The sequence below is a fragment of the Pteropus vampyrus genome, unplaced genomic scaffold (genome assembly GCF_000151845.1).
Source record: "Pteropus vampyrus isolate Shadow unplaced genomic scaffold, Pvam_2.0 Scaffold211, whole genome shotgun sequence".
Taxonomy (NCBI): Eukaryota; Metazoa; Chordata; class Mammalia; order Chiroptera; family Pteropodidae; genus Pteropus; species Pteropus vampyrus.
The window spans coordinates 1,247,117-1,268,394 of record NW_011888992.1 but is presented as its reverse complement, the minus strand read 5'-3'; the positions used below and the strand labels follow the sequence as shown (position 1 = coordinate 1,268,394).

The following is a 21,278-nucleotide window of genomic DNA, read 5'->3' as shown; positions in this document are numbered from 1 at the left end:
ACAGTTTTCACTGCCTTTAATCAAAGGGCATGGCACTGCTAAGAGATTCTCTAAGGGACCTCCTATATCATAATTTGACACCTCCCTCCTCACCTCCACTGGGGTAGCAGTCCAGCTGCCCCATGGTGTCAGGGTCAGGCACACCAGCCAGCTCAGCCAGCTCAGCAACTTCCTTCTTTGCCTGTCGATTCAGAGGCATGAGGAGCTCAGAGTGGCTGGGCACCAGTCCTAACCCACTTCCCATTTGCCCCGAGAATACTCGCCCGCACCGCTTGTGGCTGCAGCGTTTACCCCGAGATAACCCATGGGTCACAGTCCTAACCTCACCGCCAAAGCTTGCCACGAAATACATCGCTTTTATTATTTTTGCATCTCTCTATATACTGATAGTCTTTGGAAACAAATGACATCATTCTATTCATAACATTCTGTTTTCAGTAGTATTTTCATTTACAAAATATAGTAATTCTCGATTGCTGAAAACGTCAAATCCTAGAAACTATATATCATTCCCACACACGATGTTAACATCGTTCTTGAACTGTTGTTAGCCAAAGGTTCATTTGATGAATGCAATTTATGTATACATTTCTGTTACATTAGAATTAGAGGCAAGTTGTGTTAGAAATAACTCCAAGAACAATTTTCATATTTTATTTTCATATTGAAAACCAGTCAGATTTGCTTCAGCCTCAAGGAGCATGTTTATGTGAAATTAACGCTGGCAGCAAGCAGCACTTTTTTTTCCTAAATGGGAAATGGGTTAATTTCCAAATAAATGGAATCATTACTGTGTTTCCTGGTGGAAGCATTCCTCCCTCTGGGACTAAGATTTCTACCTCAGCGAAGTATAAGGCTGTAGGAACAGGAAGGAAAAATCTTGCCGGCAGGTCACCAGGAGCAATAGTCAGCACTGCAACGCTCACTTCCACTGCTTGAGTTTGGACCCTTGATTCTGGCTATGGGAAGAACACCAGCATATGTTGGATACTGATTCAAAGCATACAGAACTTTCTGGGGAACCCTGCCCCAGCCCTGCAAGGTATTGCCTCATAGCTGGTCCTATAACAGAGTCTTCAAAATGCCAGTCCACTATTTTATCAAGCCGGCTGCTTCAGAGTGGTGGCAGCATGATAAGACCAGTGGGTTCCATGAGTGTGGGCCCATAGCTGCACTTCTTTTGTTGCTAGGGAGTTCCTTGATCAGCGGCAGTGGAACACCATGTGTCGATATGGCATTCTGTGAGGCCACAGATGGTACTTTTGGCCAAAGCACTGTGTTCAGGGAAGGCAAATCCATGTCCAGATGTGGCCCTGTCCTTATTCCTTCCAGAGTTTCAGTCCTTACCGATATGAACCCAGGCACACATCCCAGATATCCAGTTTAACTGAGAGACGTAATGATTTCCTCAACTCCTTTTCCAATACCATACTAGCACATGGATCCCTAAATGGATCTCTGTCTTGCCCCAGGCCTTCGTCTCTCTTAATTCAAGGCCCCGTGGCTGACTCACACTTAACATCGACTTTAAAAGCCTTTCCATCATCCTGCCCTATATTTAATGGGGGATGTGTCCTGTCTCTCTGGAGGTGAAGATTCATTGTAAATAAGCCCCTTAATAATTTCTCTCCTCCAGAAAGCTAAAAGTAGTACTCCACAGCCATTCTCACAGTGTAGACTACCAAAAAAGAAAGAAAATTCTACTTGGTAAATAAAAAACACATTTGGAGATAATAAAGTCGCATCATACCTGTAACGATAAAACCTAACAGTCTTGCCTTGTTAGTAATACATGCTGGAGCTAAATCAACATCAGACAACAAAACCCAGTCAAGTGAAGCTGTACACCATTCTGCTGAATGTTGGTCTGGTTACTATTGGTCTGTTTCCAGTGTTTTGCAAACCAAAGTCCCAAACATTCCAAAGAAGCCACTGTTTAAACCAACATGACAAATGTGAAGGCCCACATGCCTAGATTTTGGCTAATACAAGCCCTACAATCCAAGGGTGCTGCAGGCTTGCCTGTCACCACCCAAACTGACAACTGAGGCAAAGGGCCCTAGCAATTGGCCAAATTGGAGAGCCCGCCCACAGGCTAATGCTGGAGCTCCAAAGGTGGTTAATATTTGAATTGGCAAACAACTGATACCTGTTAACAACCCACTAGCACGTTGTAGGACACGGTGTCCCAGGCCTGTTCAGAACGCAGCCTCTGATGGCTTGACTGCTCTCACTTTCTGCGCTGCAGGAAGTCCATCCTCTTCCTCTGCCCAGGTTGACAGCCTCGGCCCAGCTCACAGGTGACGCTGTGCCTCTTGGACACCAAGCCATCCCGCCATGTTGGGTCTTCATCTAACCACACACCTGGATGACAGCTGGGTGCAGCTGTGATGGAGATGCCCACAAGGGCAGAATACCTGAACCCACTCAACCTGCAGCGCTCTAGGAAGTAATGATAAATCACTAACGTTTGTGGTTGGCTTCTCCCGCAGCGATAGCTGGTTTGAAAAGAATCTGGTGCCCATCTGTGGGTGCTGCCTCAGAAAATCCTAAAACACGTGTCCAGTTTCAACACAACCGCCACATAGTAAGACGCAGTCTGCATACACTTCACAACCCTTTCTCCGAGAACCGGGGCACTGCACTAGCCATTAATAAAATACGCCCACTTACAGATGAGCAAATTGAAGTCATGCAGGTCAGTGCTTCAGGGGCAGACGGCAAACCTCCCAGGCCCGCGCGGTCTGCATACACACGGTGGCCTTGGACTCATCACCGTTTGCGAAGCTTCTGGAACACAGGCCAGCCGTCTACTGTGCACCTTCTTCTGACGAAGCAACCACTGAAAGCACAGCCCTCGACGGACCCGAGGCTAGGATGGCCTCCTGGACTTGGCGTCGGGCCGCGCCGCACCTGCACTTCAGGTCACGCCGCCAGTCATCCGCCGATCTTTCCGCTCCCGCCCAGTGAGCGACCCCTTCCCCCGACCCCGCGTCCCCGAGGGCTGCCAGGCTCCGCTTCTCACCGGGGCACCGAGCCTCGGGGACACAGGACACAGCCCACAGCAGGAGCAGCGGCACGACCGCGGGAGAAACCGGAACTTCCGGACGAAAGAGGGCTGAGTGGGCGGGGCGGCGCCTGCGCAGAAGGAGCCGGAAGGGCGCGAAAGAGGGCTGAGTGGGCGGGGCGGCGCCTGCGCAGAAGGAGCCGGAAGGGCGCTTCCGCGTCTGCGGCCGCACGTCGGTGCCGGCGAGACCGCGTTTCCCACGAGCCTCTCGGCCGAGTAGAAAGCGCCGGGGCCTCGGGAGCGTTGGCGGGGTGTTCTGTCTTGCTTCCCTGAAATGGAAGAGCGTTGTCCCTACTGCCCTCAGGCGAACTAGGTAAGCAGAATCCAACCTGCTGGGGTTTCGCAGCCTCGCTAACCTGGCGGAAGGGACGTGGCCAGCTCCAGCCCACTCTGGACGGCCTGTCCCACCTAAAGGGGCAGAAAGAACAGAAGCTCTTACGAAGTTCACGGTCCTGAGGCTCAGGCTCAGTAACAGACTGAGACCTGTCGACAGGACCACAGAACGCTTTCTCTCCCTCATCCAGCTCACGTCTAAAGTCCTATTCACAGCAGCTCCTTTTACCTAGTACAAGAAAAAGTTACAGGACACACCAAAAGCGAAGAAACCATCTGAAGACACAGAGCAAGCAGCAGAACCAGACATGCAGAAATGTTGGAATCATCAGACCAAGAATTTAAAACAACAATGATTAATACGCTGAGGGCTCTAAATGGATAGACGGCTTGCAAGAACAGGTGGGCAGTGTAAGCAAAGAGCTGGCAATCCAGAGAAAGAACCACAAGGAAATCTTAATAATAATAACAATAATAATAAAACACTGAAAAAGAAATGAACACCTTTGATAGGCTCATTAACAGACCGGACATGGCTGAAGAAAGAATCTGTGAGCTTGAATATATAGCAATAGAATCCTCATAAACCAAAAAGCAAAGAGAACAAAGATTGAAAAACACCAAACACTCAGCCTAGCCCACCTTAAATGTGCTCAGAACACTACACTAACCCACAGCTAGGAAATTATCTTGACATTCATCTCAAGGGTCACTGCCTTCCTCTAGTTCTCCCCAGAAGCAGGAGACACTGATGGGTGTTTTGTAGACATGAGGAGATGCAAAAGCACAAAACATAATATTCAAAAGACGCTGGCAACACAGTACACTGTAGAGTATCGGTTGTTTACCTAAGGATGAGAGTGGGGATGCAGATGAGCGAGCGGCAGGAAGGACTAGAGTGTCACCCAGGAGGCAGAAGGCAGGGGCTGTCAGCCGGGCCTGAGCCCTGAGGACCGGAGAACCCATGAGGTGAGGCAGCGAGACAGCGCTGTGGGTTGTGGGCTGGGGGACAGGTGATTTAAAATGTCACAGGGATGAGTGGTGTAGCAAGGGACAGATGGAAGATGGAAGAGAATGTGAGGAAAGACAGAGAGAAGAAAGGTGCAGAGACGGATGACAGACAGGCAGACAGGCAGGCAGAGAGCCCAGAGGAGCACTGTTTGGGATCCAAAACAGGTAGGAAATGGAGCCAGTAACGGCTCCTCTATCGGAGCTTCATGAAGGCGGACTGGGTGATGGGCACACTCCCTCTGCACATTAACAGCAGCTCAACATTATGCCAACCAAGACTGGCCATTCATGTCACTGTTCCTGGGGTAGCAGCTACACCCATGTCCAGGGCCGTGCTGAATCTCAGGGTCAGACAAAAAGAAGACTTGGGAGCCCGCAGGCAGGAGGCAGCGAAGCCCTGGAGTCCAGCCCGGGAAGTGGGTGCTGGAGCCCCCTCAGTGGAGAGCACGGATGCAGGCGTCCATGGCTGGGACCAGGGGTGGCAGAGAAGGGGTCTCTGGAACCAGGACGGAGCTGCTTGACCACAGTGAAGCGCCTCATGTGTTAATGACAAGGTGTTCTTGGCAAACCCAAAGCAGGCAAACAAACCCACAATGACCAAGCCCAATGCCACTGACTGTGACAGAACATAACCTTGGAAAGGGGACTGGAAGAATGCATTGCAAACACTGTGCCCAGCTGCAGGTTCATCGGTGTGAAAATCACCCATAAAGTGCATGAAGCTTTTCTAGAGGTCTGTCGCCAAAGCTGACTTGGGAAGAATTAGAGGCCCCACATTTCGTGGGGTAGATGGGACACTGTGTTTATTTCTGATCTGTTCTGGAATCTCACTAAAACCTAAAACGACAGTGAGTACGTGTAGAACGAGCATGGGAGGCCGGAGGACAGGCAGGAAGGGCAGCAGGTAGGGAAGCGAGCGCTTGGCGGTGAGAGCTAAGGTGAGGAGCCCCCACTGGGCAGCTGTCCCCACGGGCTCCAGGACACCCTGGGAAACACAGAGACGGGAGTCTGGAAAACACTCGGATAAGGACCAGCTGCACCTGGGATCCCAGCCCCCCTCCCCCTGCAGGAGGTGGCAGGTGCATTTTTCTGGATAACGGGGACTCAGGGCTGTGACGGACAGAGGTGAGGCTGGGAGACGGCACCACACGGAGCCTCTCTCTGAGCTGGGGCTGCACCTGGTACCCCATCCCTGCCCTGAGAACACCCCAGGTGGATAATGGAGGCCCCTCAGTGGAGAGCACGGATGCACCTAAGCAAAGCCTCGTGCCAGCGAGGTGCCCATTGTAGGCGAGGGGACCTGCAGGAACTGAGCCCGAGTAGGGGAGCTCAGAGAAGGGGCTGCAGGAGGGAGGCAGAAGCACCATCCTCCACCTGCTGCTGGGTGCACGTCTTCCCTACTGGCCAAAGTGTGGGTGCCGGGGGCCCTGCCCTCTGGGGTACAGCCTCACATAGTGGTTTCTTTCCTGACCACACCTGAATTGTGTGGGTGCTTCTCTCCCCTCTGTCTTTCCCATGTTGCTTGTCCCTGCCATTTCAGCCCTGGGCCGGGCCCCACACCAGCCACCCATGTGATAAGCAGGAGGGACCTCTGTCCCTGTGCGCCCAGAGCACTGGGAATTCGGCTCGGCCGGCAGAGTCGTCCCTGTGCTGGAGCAGGGCCTCCCTCACAGCCCCCGTGCTTTAAACTGACCCTCAGTCATCACTGTGGCCCCAGGGAGGCCAGGGGGCCTGGGGACCTTGTCCAGCCTGACATGTGACCTCTGGCCCTTCCTGGATTCCAGCTCCTGGACACACGGCGTCTCCTGGACAGCCAAGTCGGATGGGGAGACAGTGGGCTGCTGGTGTCCTGCCCCCCGCGACAGCTGCGGGGCCTCGGCCTTGCTCCACGGCCTGGGGTTCTCTGCAGCAGTCGGTCCTGGGAAAGGCATTTTCTGCCAGGTTGACTTAGCACGCTGGCCTCCCTTCCTTCATACCCACGAGAAGGCAAGTTCTTTAAGAAGTGTCTCAGCAGCCATTACACCCTCAGACAGCAGAGGTGAAACCTGAGGAGGGCGTGGGGAGGGAACGGGGTTGAAAACTTGCTCAGAAGACTTGATTTAAGGAATCTCTCCCAGGAACTTCCTCTTATTTTGTGTGGTCAAAGGGTTGAGAACCCAAAATAGAAATGCAGGCAGATAAGCATGTAATGTTTAGTGTACTTGTGGTTCAAAGTAACGACCTTGACGAAAGCCAGAGGTCTTTTCCAAGTAAAACAGAAGCAGAGAACACTACATCGCAGTGTCCAAAGGGTAAGGCAGCTTGGCCCAGGGACAAACGTTTCCACATCAAGGGGACTGGAGATTACGCGTGTGTCCTCTTGTCTGTCACTCAGTTGGCCTCCACCTCTGAGCTGCTGTGTAAGATCCTGGGAGCTAGCGACACCGTTGACCTACCTGCAAAGTGCTGGCTCACCAAGACGCCAGAGGAGATGCTGCCGAAGCTCAAAGGAAAGGCCTTGCCAAGCGGCAGACCACAGCATTTACTGAAGGTTTTTCAGAGCCCTTCTTCAGGAAGCACCGATTCAGGCAGAAATCCAAACAGGGCTGGGATGAGGAGCCAAGGGCCCCGGGTGTTTATGAGGGGGGAGGGTGGACAGACATCGCAGGAGGCGGGTGTGCCACAACAGCAGACACCCTAACGCAACGCCGATTCCAAACAATGCCTTTAATTTTCAGTGCTGTACTCATCAGTCCAATAGCCATAGTACCTGCTTTTTTGTTGTCTTTGCAAACACTTCTGTGGGATGCAATGCTGCTCTAGGCCCGTCGAAAGGTTATTTTGCGTTTTAACATTCCACGGTGCAAGGCAGTCCCTCTGGAATGGCGGCTCCGGCTCCATTTCAAAGAGGCTCCGTTTGCAGTATTTTTGTACACAGCCCATCAGCGGTGAGGGTGCCGGGCAGCTGACGGATCCCCCAAAGGGCAGCCACGCGGCGTAGGCGATGGACCCGAGGGCCGGCCGCTGCGGCGCCCACCAGAGGGCGCTAGAGATGCAAACGGAAAGCGCGGGGCGTGGCTTTGCCCTTACTGTCCGAAGGAATGTGCGAGGCGTTCCTTATGCAGATCGCCAGATATGCCAACACGACGACCACCACGCAACCCGCTCCCAACCACGGCTCCTTCCTTCCGACTCCCCCCTCCCCTGGACTTTGCGTCTAGCATTCACTTGGCTTTCGTTTTGTTTGATTTTTCTCATTTTCGAATTTCTAAAAGTGTTTTCATAGCATATATTCTCGGAGGCCTGAATTTTTACTGCTCATTCCCCTTGAGCGCCCCGGGTGAGGTGTGGCTGTGCCTCCGCTGCCTGGTCAGGGCACTCGCGACTTCTTGGTGCTGCAGAGTGGGCTTCCTGGGACACCGGGAGAGAACACGTCTAGGCCATGCGTGTACACGCAACACGACAGACACCGTGCCACCCACCGTGCCACCCGGCAGTGCTTGAGCCCGGTCACACGCCCACTGGCGTGTCGAAGTATCTAGGGGTATAAAATGTTGTTGACTTGTGGTCAACTTGCATTTTCTTGATTATGAATGAAGTGCAAAATTTCTTTATATGTTTTTATTCGGCAAAACTGTACCCTCTTCTATAAAATGTCTACTGTGCATTTAGGGGTCTCGGGGTTTCTGTCTCTCATTATTGTAGGAATGCATTAGATATCTGGCTATTTTTTCAGTTTTATGTGTTGTAATGATTTTTTTCCACTTTTTGGGCCACCTTTGCATGGTATTTGTGGTATTTTTTGGATAAACACTTCACAATTACCACCTTTTAATTTGGGGTTAGCAATTTTGGGGGTTTAAAAAACCTCTTCCTACCCCAGAAAGATCAGAATGATAGTTGGCTGCATTACAGTTTCACCTTTCACATTCACACCTGAAACTCCTGCGCAATCATCCTTCCTGTGGTCGGGCTAAGGGCAAAATTCGTTTTCCCCATATAGATATGAGTTGTCCCAGGGCCAACAGGGAAGCTTGAGGGCCTCAGACAGGGCCACACGCCGCCCACAGCATCTACCTCGCCTGCGACAAGACCAGCACGCGCCTGTGACGTCCAAGCATGTGGTCCTTTTCCTAGTAATTCACTTTTATTATATTTTTTCAAACATTGGCCCATAACAGATTAGAAAACAACAAAAACCATAAATGAAACCAACTCTTTACTCCAGAGAGTCTGAGAAGCACCTGCCTGGGTTAGGCCCGTCTCTGTAAATGCCCAGCTGATGCCTGACAAACTGCGGGTCCTGTCACGGTAGGGCTGTTCAGATGTCCTTGACTGTAGAGACATTTGTTTGTTTGTTCACTCTGCTTCACGATGCACAGCAAGCAGCCTATTAAAATCGTCCAGATTTCTTGCTGTAAGTCTGCCAGTTTTTATACATTTGGAGCCCTTTTTATTGGATGCACTGAAGTTAGCTCAGTGATGCACAGTAGGAAGCCCAGGCTGCAGGGTTGCTCACGCACACCCCTAACCGTCTGAAGGGGACACGCATCTCTGCAGGGCGCGCTTGACCCCTGTGTTCCTTAGAGGATGGACGAGGGGTTTGGGGCAGGCTCAGCTCATGGGCAGCACTTTGCTTCTCTTGGGGCCGTAGCTAGAGGCAGGGCTGGTGCAGGCGCATGACCCCGTTAGGTTATACAAGGGACCACAGGGTGGAGGACGAGTCCTGCTGCCTGCCCTTGGCCGACGGATGTGCAGGATGCTGGTGGTGATGCCACCGTAACACATCACGGTGAGGAGGAAGCTGACCAGCAGCAAACATCCCAGGAGGTGTCCTACCCACCCGTGCCTCCCCCTGCCAGATGTCACACAGCAGGGGACGAGTCTGACAGCAGCCTGCAGGGTGCAGGGTGCAGACAGGCTAGCCTGTGGCACACCGCAGCACGGTGATGACGGACAGTCACATGGTAGTCGCAGACTGTGACCCTGAGTGGCAGCATCTTGGACCCAAGAAAGCCCGTCTGGCAGGGGAGCTGGGCCGGGCAGCCCTGCTGGAGGCGCCGCCGCCCTGGCCACCGGCAGCCAGAGGAGGACAGATGTGCAGCTGTCTACAGCGGCCAGGCTGCTGGGAGAGACGGGGCCCGCAGGGGTGTGGAGGCTGGGTACAGCTGGTGGCCGTGGCAACGAGGCCATGTCCCACAAGCACCTCAGGAAAGGACTGGGGAGCAGCAAAGGGGAGACCCAGCCCAGCACCCTCTGAGGAACTGTGGACACAGAGTCCCTCGGCCAGGCAGTCCGTGGCCACTGGGCGGGTGAGCCCCTCTGGTCCCTGGGACGTAGCCCGGCCTGGCAGAGGAAGGCACGGCTGGGTGCGACAGCCTCTGGCGATGCTCGCTGCTGAGAGCACACGATTAAGATACTGGCAAAGGGCCCTGCATCCAAGGACACAGCCAGAGAATTAACTCTGCCTGCTGGACTTCCTGGGCGCTCTGAGCCCTGCAGACCCCTCCGATGCTGCCTCCCTGCAGGCCACTGTCACAGCAGGTGACGCAGGAGGCGCGGCGCGAGCCTCCCCTCACTCTGCTGTTGCACACAGCCTGCACGTCAGGAGACATGGAAGCTTACTTGCATCAAGTCTCACCCTGTCACAGGGTGAGAGTCCTTGCCAGCCAGGCACAGCACCCCAGGTTCCCAGAGGAGAACCCAATAGCTGGGGCTGGGCCAGAACTTAGATAGAGCTTTACCCTTGGGGGCTACAAGGTGGGCACTCGGGGGAGAACAGGGTCCCGGGGGGAGCGAGCAGCTGAGGGCACCATGGGCCTCGGGCTCTGTGGGGAAGGTCCCCGGCCATCTGGGTCAGCTGTGGGTTGGCCTGGCCCAGTCCCTAAGTTGAAAGCACAGCTGCCCAAGCCCGCCCGGCCACCCCAGGCTGCCCCCTGGGAGGGCAGGCCCCTGGCGGAGTGAGGCCATCAGCCTGGCTCCCGGTTCCAACCACAGCCTCTGCTCCGGGCCCAGCAGGAGGCTCGTCCCCTTGGTGGGGTCAGGCTGTGCCAGGGGCTGGAGTTCAGGGAAGAAGGGCACAGACTGAGCTCAGCGCGCCCCACGACCCCAGCCGACCCCCTCCCAGGCCCCGGCCAGCACAGCTCCCCTCTGTTCACACACCCTCCCAGGCCCAGCGGCTGCGGGCTCCCTGCTGGGCCAGCCTTCTCGGAAAAAGCCGACCTACTTAGAGACCAAACCGCAGGCTGGCTCCTCCCTCTGATGGGTCACAGATGAGCAGATGCACAGAGGCCTCGAGGGACGTCACCAGCTCCAACCCAAGCGGTAAAAGGCCAGCAAAGCGCTTTTGGCATCATTTTTTTCGTAGTAAAATAGGTCAAGGAAAAAGTGAATCTTTCTTTTCAGAAACATCAAAAAGAAAATGAGGATCTAACTGGGTGCACAGAAAGAAGCCCATAGAACGACGGCCAAGTGATTTTGACAAAGCGAACAAGTCAGTTCAGCGGGGGAAAGAACAACCTTTTCAACAATTTGTGTTGGGACAGTTGGACGTCCACATGCCTCACACCATGTACGAGAATTAACTTGTACACATGAAAAGGCTCAAAGACCTAAGAGCTGAAACTATAAAACACCTAGAAGAAAACGTAGGGTTATATCCCCACGACGCTGGGTTCGGCGATAGAGTTTTAGACACAACGCCAACAACGCTGGCATCCAAAGAAAACAGATTGATTCGACTTCAAAATTTAAAACTATATGTCAGAGGACTCTATCAAAAACTTGAAAGACAACCCACCAAATGGGAGAAAATATTTGCAAATCATATATTTGATAAGAGACCCATATCTATAATTTTAAAAATACTCTTAGGATTCAATAATATGAATGATCAATTAAATGAGTGAAGAATCTTTTTAGAAATTTCTCCCAAGACACGTAAATGGCCACATGAAAGCACATGAAAGGGGCTCAGCATCATTATTCATCAAGGACATGCCGATCACAGCCACAGGAGATACACTCCACGCACACCGAGATGGCTGTGAACCAAGACAGAAAACGGCAGCTGTCGCCAAGGACGTGCGGAAGCCAGAGCCCTCGCACTCCGAATCCGGGAATGGGCGCCGGGCGGCCACTTTGGAAGACAGTCCTGCAGTTCCCCGAGCATTAAACGAAGGTATCGCGTGACCCGGAGACCCCACTCCCAGGCCTGCGCCCAAGAGCAACGGAAGCGATGCACGCACAGACCTACTTCGATGTTCACAGACGCACCACTCACGAGAGCCAAGAGTGGAAACAGCAACTGCCTGCAGCTGATGAGCAGACAACAGAGTGGCATGTCAACAAGGACACGCAAGACCCGCACGCTGGGCACTGTGGATGCTACGGAGACGCGACAGCATCTGAACAGGCGGAAAGGCGCCCTGTGGAAAAGAAGGGTCCCCGGCGCACACGACGGCATGGGTGGACCTTGATGACACCATGCTAGGTGGGAAAAGCCAGTCACGACACACTTGCAAGTGTTAAGTGATTCTGTTCTGGAAACATGCAGAGCGCGCCCACGCACAGGGCCCCGGGCAAAGGTCCCAGGGCCCCTCCGCTCTCTGCAGATGCGTGGCCCCGAATAAAGCTCCATCTGACCATGACCCTCACTCGGGATCCGCAGCAGTAAAAGTAAGAACACGTGGATACCCTCAGGAGAGCAGCACGGTGAGACAACTCTGCTCACGGTGCCTGCGACGTGCCGAAACATGGCGGTGCCGCTCAAACCCGTCAACTCGAGCTGATGGTGACCCTCGTCCTGCTGATGACCCCACTGTATAGCAGCGCCAACTGAGGCAGAAGCTGGTCTGAAGAGTCCAAGGCTCACATTGCAGCAGGAGTCAAGTCAGGAGCCAGAGTCCCGTCCTGCCCAGGACCTGCCCACAGGAGGGGCCCCCGTCAGCATTCCCGCTGGTCCTTCCTCTCAGGGATATGGCAGTGCTGGGTGGCCCCGGAACCACATGCCCTCTGGGCTGTCTTTCAGGGGCCAGTGACCAGGCTCTGCGTGTCTCTGGCCAGGAACTCAGCTTCGTCTAGACGATTGGGGACTGCTTTCTGCGGGCTGCTGCATGAAATGAAGGAAACAGACTGAAAATGCTGGTCTGATCCTCCTTCAACCAGTGGAACCCACGTAGCTGCCCTTTGCCTGGGCAAGCGGAAGCCCAGTGTCCAGAACGCTGGGCGCGCGGGGCTGCAGCGAGGCTGGCAGGGGCATGGGCCCTGGGTGCACAGACCGAATTGTGCGTAGACAGAGCGAGTTTTTCACCCACCCGAGACCCACCTGGATTTGTCCCATCCATGTGTCAATCCTTTCCTGTCTAACAGCTGACACACTGAAAGCCGCCTGGGATTCCACCTGGCCATGATCTAAAAGAGAAACCAGAATTCAGAACTAGAGAGTGAAATAATGAGGTAGAGATGGGAGGATCAGGCTTAAATTCCCTTTCTTAGCTCAGTCAAAATGCAGTAACAGTCCCAACGTATCCCACACAGAATAAGTCCAAAATCACACGCGGTCTCACTCGGAGCTCCTGGGACAGAAGCACCAGATGACGACCCCCGCCATGCGCCTCCAGGCCACGCGGTCTCTGTGCAAACTGTCCTCGGGGGGCCCTGCGCCAGGATACACTGCCTGCCCTTCCGGACACTGTGTGGGAGGCTGACCTGGGCAGCCCTGTCTTCTCTCCCTGGGCCCCGTCACCTCCCACTGGCCCCCGCCCGGAGTGTAAACTTCAACCTGGCCGGCCCTTCGTCCGCAGTCCTTTTGATGGGTATGTACGCAGTCATGAGTGACAGGAGAGAAGGCCCAGCTCTGTAACCATAGAAACCTCCCCTGAAGACCTCCCTTAAGGACCTCCCTGAAACACCCATTTTGTGGTTATAAGTCACCCTAAGGCGCAAAGGCCACAAATGCTGCCGGCTTACAGCTGCCACAGATGCATGCACAGAAAGTACTGCTCTAACTTGCCCGTAACCTCAGCCTCCTTCTACCATCGTTATAATATCACACATGTGCCCGGAAGGTCATGAATCTAATTATAACAAGCTGAATTCTGGGTAAGCACATACACTGTAGGCAAAGGCTTATATGAAAGCCAACTGTCAATCAAAATGACCTCACATGCCAACCATCGGGCACCACTCTCAGGCCCTCCCACCATGGCCCGCTTCTGCGCTGTCACGGCCCTCCTTGCTGTAACCCGTCCCCACCTCGGAGTGAACTCTGGCTGCTTCTTTTCACCTCCCGAATTCCACAGGGCTGCAGCCTTCCTTGGCACGGCCCGTCTCCTCCTAAAAATGCATTTTCAACAAATCTTACTTTTTCTAAATCTTCCTGTAATTCTTTATTGAGTTGGCGGGGAAGAACCGAGGACCCCCTCCATGTGGCTGGGGCGACGCCGGATCTCACATCACCCCGTACGGTGGCACCTCCATCAGAATGTCCTCCATCCCTCTGGGTTGGCCGGCTGCTCTTGCTCGGAGCCCGGCACCCACCTCGCTGGACAGACTCCAATACTGTGTTTTCAGTAAGTTTTTTGAACTAGAGAAAATATTAGCAGAAGAGTACCCCAATAAATGTGTGCAGTGCGAAACCGCAGCCTTGAGCGTGGTGTCCGTCTGGCACGACAGGCTCAATGAGTGTTTCGTCACTGTCACCGGCTACTCACTTGGGTGGACGGCACCCACCTGCTGGCCTGGCAACCATGGGCTCGAGCTGCCCAGGGCCACCACCCCGGCCCCACCAGCTCTCCCTGGCCATGTAGTGAACCCTCTCCGCAGGACTGGGTGCCCTCCGCAGTCTCTGCAAACCAACTCAAGGTACAGACACCCAGGGGACACCTTGGGACTCGCTCTGTTGTCGGGACAGAACTGGGAGGGAAGAGACGTTGTCAATGTGAGCGGCCAGGATGAGCGGACGGGCCACCTGGCTGAGGGACAAGACTCCTCAAGGCCTGGCTGGCTGCGCAGCTGGCACTCGGGACCCTGCCTCCAGCCAGAAAAAGTGGCAGTAGCTCGAAGCGGGGCGCTGACTTCCTTCTCTGTTGTCGCCATCCAGCGAGCTGATCTCGGAGGAAGGAAGGAGGCTCACGCTGCCTGGGCGTTTCGCGACCTCCCGCGTCTGTCGGACGAAAAGCCTCCTCCAGCTGTGCGCCTCACTGAAGCAGCGGCGCCGGGTGTGATTCTCCGGAAAGACAAACCAGATGCCATTTCAAGGAACCACTTTAAAAGTGGGTGCGAGTGTTTGTCAGAAGCAGGTGTTTCCTGAGCCTGGGTGACGTGTTGGCAGGACGGGAGCAAAGGAGGGTGAGTGCGTGTCCCCCGCACCAGCCGACTCTGCCGGCCGCCCTCGGCTGCTGGCCGTCTGCGTGGGGTGACGCCCCCACCCCGACCAGGCCCGGCGCCTCCCCCCACCGCAGTCGGTGGCCAGAAAACACCCCTCCGCTGGCTTAACCCAATCCCCGGGGAGCCAGACGCTGCGGCCTGTCCCACAGCCACCCTGCCCCGGGCTGGCATGGACAGGCCAGCGCACGGCGCTGAGAGGTCGCCCCGTCAGTCCTGGAGCTATGACATCCGCTAACTGCAAAGGACACAGGCCAGAGGCCCGAGCTCACGGCCCTGACGTGGTCGCTACCTCGAGAGCGGTTCCCGAGCTCGGCCGCACACTGCAGCCACATGGGAGGCCAGGCAGCGCCCGCCGTGCCGTCACGACGACCGAGGATGGACCCAGGCATCCGTCAGATAGACAGCCCCGGGTGGCTGTCGGTGTGCTGCCAAGGCCGAGCACCCACCCGGAGACCCATCTCCCACGGACCGCCACCAACACGCCCCACGGAGCGAAACGCTTCCTCTCTTTTTAGAAAAACTTTGCAGCATTTTATGTGTTGTCTCTTCGTTCGCTATATTTTAATCAGTTCAAGGGGTTCAAGCAAACAGACAGATTAAGTCAATAACCAGAAAATAAGGAAATTCAGAGAAAGAAACCTCAGAGAGCAGAGCTGGGCACCCTATTGCCCCCCCCCCCCGCCCCCGCCCCAACCCCAGGGACAGCAGGCCCAGTCAGGACTCCAGTGAGCTGTCTGAGGCCTGCAGGAACCCAGGGACAAGCAGGGCCCAAGGCGTGACACTTCCTCTCTCAAGGTGCTCGGGGAGAGATGTGTCCTCAAGCCAGACACCAAGACAAACTCCACGGCAAGACGCAGCAAAATGCTTTCAGCAACGCATGGCCGACTGCTGGGCCAGAGCCGCCGGTCCTGACTTCTGCGTCACCGGTGGTGCCAGCATTGCTTCCTCTTTGACCCAAATTATTTGAATGCACGGTTTTAAATCTCCAACTAGTTCATTATAAAAGTTATCCCTTTGTTACTAATTCTAAAGTTTTGACTTATAAAGGACATGACTAGAAAGAGTCTACTTTTTAAACTTACTGAGGTTTCCTTGGTGGGATTGTGAACTGGTGCAGCCACTATGGAAAACATATGAAGATTCCTCAAAAATTTTTAAGAAGAGCTACCATACAACCCAGCAATCTCACTTCTAGGTATTTATCCAAGAAAACGAAAACACTAACTGCAAAAGATATCTGCACCCACGTTCACTGCAGCATTGCTCATGACAGCCGAGGCGCAACGCCCTAGGTGTCCATCAAAGGATGACTAGGTAAAGAGAATGTAGTGGATGCAGGATGGAGTACTACTTGGCCATAAAAATAGAAGGAAATCTGTCTACGGCTATGCCACCATCGACAAGCCCGATCCTGTCTGATCTCGGAAGCTAAGCAGGGTTGGGCCTGGTTAGTACTTGGATGGGAGACCACCTGGGAAGACCAGGTGCTGCAGGCGTAAAAAAATAAAAAATTAGGGATTGTAAGCTGACAAGGTCCTTGCAATCTGTGAGGTCAACCAAGGGTCGCCTATCCTAAAAAAAAAATTAAAAACATAAAAAAATAAGGAAAAAAATACACTATAGCACAACTCTTGGTAGGTAACTGAAGCCAGGCTGAAGAAAGTTATTGCTTTAGGTTAAAAAGAAAAGATGCTGAAAATCAATGTCCAGATATCCCAGTCAAAAAGCTACAATAAGGAGAAAAAAATAAATTATAAAGATGAGAGAAGAAATAAGTGAAATAGAAAACAGGTGTTCAATTTAAAAAATGGAGAAAGCCACAGGGGTCCCATATGCCCTTGAAAATACTGACAAAGTGACTAAACCTCTAGCAACGCTGATCAAGAATAAAAGAGAGACATCAAAAATTACCAATATCAGGACTGAAAAATGCACATAACTACAGATTTTATGGACATTAAAAAGATAGTTCAAAGATATTATCAATAATTTTATGCGAAACTGTAAATTTAGATAACGTCAAGTCATTGATAAAAGAACTTAACAAACCAGATCTAAGAAGAAATAGAAAACCTGAATACTCCAATTATCTACAGTTTTAAAAATTGAATCTGGAAAAAAAATTCCCAAAAAGAAAACTCCAGGCCCAGATGACTTCACAGTTCATCCGAAACACCTAACGAAGAAATAAAACCGATGCTACACAGATTTCTGCGTTTTTTAAAAGAGGGAAATGTCCTCGTTTTTGAAACCTGAATAATCTTCATATCAAAAGTGAAGCAGAAACATTTACAAAAAAGGAAAACAGGAAAATCACAGGTCAAACTCTCGTCTAAGTGTTGATCCAACATATTTGCCAAATTGATCCCTGTGGTGCGTAAAGAGAGTAATATGCATCAGGACAGAGTTTAGTGTGTTTAACCCAAGGTTGGTTTAACATTTGAGAATATAGTTCGTCACGTGTATCATAAGGGGAGAGAAATCGTATGTTGCCTTCATAGATGCGGAGAATAGATGCATTTGATTAAAATCAACACTTTCATGACAAAAACCAAAACCCTTAGAAAATCAGCCATAGACTGGATTTTCCTTAATCTGATAAATGGCTCCATATTCGATGGTGAAACGCGATCTGGAGCATTGTCACACTGAGGCCAGCAGCGGGACGTGGGGCCCAAGGTGCCGAGCAGCCCGGCCCATGACACCAGGCACAGAAAGAGAGGGCACGGGTGAGGGGACGGGAAGGAGGGATCCCACATGATTCACAGGTGACAAGGACACAACACGTCGAAACCCTGGAATCCAGGACTCTGGATCCCATTAAGAAGCGTTTACAAGAAAAAAATGAAGGTGGACGTCTGCCCGGCACCGCATGGCTGGCAGCAAAAGCTGGGCACAGATGGCACATGAAGATGTTTAAAGAAACAGAAAACACACTCTGGATTTCTATCCACATTAGTATTTGTTGTGTGTGCACGGGAAGCATGCAGGTTATGGGCAAAACTGTCCACAGAGCGGGCAGGAATGCGGGGACGGGGGGGTTAGGAGGACATGGATTGCATCTGGAGGCCTGGCACCAAGAGGCATGCCCTGTGTCCTTCTGAAATTCAACACAACTGTCAAGGGACGTGCAGGACTGTCGTTTTGACACAGTCAGCGGTGTATCTGTCTCCAGGTCTTTACGCTGTCACGTCCTCCAGTGGAAACGCAGCATCATCATAACCCTCCTCAGGCACAGACTGTCCATCCGTGAGGCTCGCCACCTCTCCTGAAACGGGCACACGAGATATCATGTCACCACACTGCCCAGAGACCGTATCTGGCCTGTTAAGTACCCTCTTGTTAGGGAGGCAGACACACGTCACCGAAAAGCACTTGACAAAGCATCTGGGCACCAGGGATCCTCAGTCATCCTGGCACAGCACAGGGGCCGGCTCCACCACACCCACCTCCCGGCGGACCCGCAGCCGGCTGGGTGCCGCAGAGCGGGCGCGCCTCAGGTGTCCCCACATCGCGGCTCGCCTGCCAGGGCCCCAGCAGCCCGCTCTGCCCTCACTGCTCTCCCCACCATGGGGCCTCACACCCAGGTGCCCTGTGCTCAGCATCCCCCTCCTGGTGGGCCCTCCGGAGCTGGGGACACACCCGCCACGACCACCGTGGCCACAGCCTGGCCCTCCTCACCCGGGGCCCCGTCCTTGCCCTCCAGGATCTCCTCGTACAACGCGGCCAGAGGCAGCTCCCCGATGACGTCATAGGTGGGCTCCCCAGGAGACACCTCTGCGCTCCCCAGATCTGAGGCGGAGTTGGGCAGGGTCACCAGAGCCAAGTGACGCCGCCGTGAGGGGGCAGGACTTGGGGCCAGGCCCCCAGGGCCATCCCGCCCCGGCCCCACCCCCTCCTCAGGAAAGCCGGGTGCTGCTCCCCACTGAGCTTCAATGTGGTGCCCAGGTACGACTCCCTGGGGCTCAGCTCAGAGTCCCAGGGGCCCGAGGCCAACTCATTTCTAAGTCATTCTCTTTGGCCAATAAAAGGCCACCTCAGGGACCCAATACCACCTCTGAGTTTCCACTCGTCCCTCCCAGGCCAGCTGCTGGGACTGTGGAATGGTCGTACCTCTCTGCTGCACGCGACGCAAGCTCCAGAGGCCCAGGAGGCCCAGAAGGCCCAGGAGGAGGACTCCGAGAACCGCCCCAAGGACTGTGCTGACCACCCTGAGCGTCAGGCAGGGTTCTGTGGCTGCCAGGGGCCCAGGACCAGGCTCTGTGGCCACCAGGGGGCCGGGGCCGGGGCCAGGCTCTGTGGCAGGAGACCGTGAGTAGTCACATGGTGGGTGAGGCATGTGCAAGCCACTCAGTGGGAGAAGGTGGCCCCCAGGGCCCACGCCCTTCCCCTCAGGGGCCCCCATGTGGCTTCGGAAGTGCTGGGGGAGGCATCTGCTAAAGCCTGCCAAGTAGAGTGCCCCAGAGTCGGCCAGTGTGAGTGTGGGGGCCCCCAGTTTCTGCTCTCATGGGGCAGTGCCCCCTTGATAAAAGTGACTCTCGTGGCCCCCAAACAGAGGCTCAAGAGGAGCCACAACAGGTGACTTATGGGCACGGGGTGAGACTTCTGCCAGGAGAGGCTGCCCGTGGGATGTGCTGCTGCAATTGTTACTGTGGACCCTTTTGTGCTCTGCAAACAATGAGGTGCACAGCTTGGGAATAAAGACATTGTCCAAAATAACATAGGCCACCACATCGCCCTGGACCAAGGTGACACTACTCCCCAAGAGCGAACATGGATTGTGGGTAAAAACAATAGATATCCCCAAAATATTAGCAGAAACCAAAACAGCCTCTTATCCCAGGAGACTGCCACCACCGGGGACTTTTCCCAAGGCACAGAAGGAATAGCGCGATTTCGGCCGCCCACTCACGGGAGCAGACGACGCCCGCGTCCTCCTTGTGCTCGCAGTCTGTCCGTCCCCACGGCTCCGCCGGGCAGGCCCACAGGGACGCCTCACTGCCACCGCACCCCACCTCGTCCAGCCACACGGGACCCGAGCCTGGGCCAAAGGCCGCCCCCGCCGGGGCGCCCACGGCCCGGCCACAGCCCAGCTGGCGGCACACGACCTCTGCGTCTGCCAGGTCCCAGGAATCGTCACACACGGTGCCCCAGGAGCCGGCGCGCCAGAGCTCCACGCGGCCGGAGCAGCCGTCCTCGCCCCCGCGCACGCGCACGGCGCCCTCCTCTGCAGACACAGGAGCCCGGGTCAGCAGGTACCGGGCAGGCCCCACAAGGGACAGGAAGGGTACAGGGCACACACCTGGGCAGGTCTGAGATGCAGAACAGTTGAGGGTCTCTCCAGGGTCCTGAGGAACTGAGCCCTCCTTCTCTGTGTAAGAAATTAGGGTCCATCTGATATTTGCAAGGTGAACTGCTTCAAATACTGTGAAATACGTTTCTTTCCCTTTTTCTTTTCCCATCGCCAAGAATTTCTGCTTCTAAAGCAGGAGTCCCAACCCCCAGGCTGCAGACTGGTACCGGTCTGTGGCCTGTTAGGAACCGGGCCGCACAGCAGAAGGTGAGCGGGGGGTGAGCCAGCAAAGTGTCATCTGCATTTGCAGCCGCTCCCCAGCGCCGGCATCACCAACTCAGCTCCACCTCAGATCATCGGGCATCGGATTCTCACAGGAGCCCCGGTCCCCGGGGCCACAAAGGTTGGGGACCGCTGCTCTAAAGGAAGAGCACTATATACATTTAGCCAAGGGGAACCCATAGGTTGAGGGACCCTACACTGTCCTCAGCTTCTCCAAGAGAGACATTCTCTACCAGAAGCCTGTAGAGCCATGGTCAAGGGCATGGCGGGCAGGGGACAGGAGCAGGAGATGACTCCAGATGACCCAGAACTTCAGATGGCTCAGACATTCCGGGCAAGGACGGCCCCCTTGTGAGACCAGCGCACCCCAGAATTGTAAGGTAAAGTGGAGGTGTTCCTCCCAGAGAAGAAGGGGCCCGGGCTGTGTTCCCTGCAGTGGATGCGCGACAGGATAGCCCTGGGGCACCGCCCCCCAGACGGCGAACACACATAGCCCTGCTCATCACCTGCACACACCACCCAGGCTTCCATGTCGCTGGAGCAGGAGTGCTGGTCCCAGGGAGACGACGGGCACTGCCACAGGGACGTGTCGTGTCTGTGCCGGCACTGCACGGAGGTCACCCAGAGGGCCTCGGGGGTCCTCTGGGACACTGTCCCAGCCCGGGGCCACCCATGGGGCCCACAACCCAGCTGCTGGCACAGGACTCCCAGCGAGGCAGAGCTTAGGGTCAGGCAGAGGCCACCCCAGGACCCGTTGTAGAACACTTCCGGCCGTCCGGCGCAAGGCTGGCTGCCGCCCTGCAGCCTCAGGTCGGTGAGCCCTGCGCAAGGAGAGGTGGGTCAGCGGGCCGCCCCTGGGGCTTGGGGTGGCGGCGGGAGGCCGCACCCACCTGCGCAGAAGACGCCGGCGTCCTCCTTGTGCCC

General features: G+C 54.6%; 2 protein-coding genes and 1 pseudogene across 2 annotated transcripts in view; 2 read left to right on the top strand and 1 right to left on the bottom strand.

Annotated features, from left to right (window-relative positions):
- SYCE1 (synaptonemal complex central element protein 1) overlaps window positions 1-3,122 on the top strand; it is a 13,205-nt gene extending 10,083 nt beyond the window's left edge. The window contains exon 9 of the mRNA XM_011372611.1: window positions 2,968-3,122. Coding sequence (XP_011370913.1) covers window positions 2,968-3,122 — 155 coding nt within the window. The remainder of the gene's footprint in view (window positions 1-2,967) is intronic.
- Window positions 3,123-3,418: 296 nt separating this feature from the next.
- LOC105300405 (scavenger receptor cysteine-rich domain-containing protein SCART1-like) overlaps window positions 3,419-21,278 on the bottom strand; it is a 25,659-nt gene continuing 7,799 nt past the window's right edge. Inside the window, exons 7-16 of the mRNA XM_011372610.2 lie at window positions 21,245-21,269; window positions 20,861-21,175; window positions 20,082-20,150; window positions 19,692-20,006; window positions 18,893-19,075; window positions 18,422-18,571; window positions 17,963-18,047; window positions 7,325-7,436; window positions 5,268-5,396; window positions 3,419-3,475 (exon numbers count right to left, since the gene is read on the bottom strand). Of these exons, the coding sequence (XP_011370912.1) occupies window positions 3,419-3,475; window positions 5,268-5,396; window positions 7,325-7,436; window positions 17,963-18,047; window positions 18,422-18,571; window positions 18,893-19,075; window positions 19,692-20,006; window positions 20,082-20,150; window positions 20,861-21,175; window positions 21,245-21,269 (1,440 nt within the window). The remainder of the gene's footprint in view (window positions 3,476-5,267; window positions 5,397-7,324; window positions 7,437-17,962; window positions 18,048-18,421; window positions 18,572-18,892; window positions 19,076-19,691; window positions 20,007-20,081; window positions 20,151-20,860; window positions 21,176-21,244; window positions 21,270-21,278) is intronic.
- On the top strand, window positions 16,157-16,275 carry LOC111747116 (annotated as a pseudogene).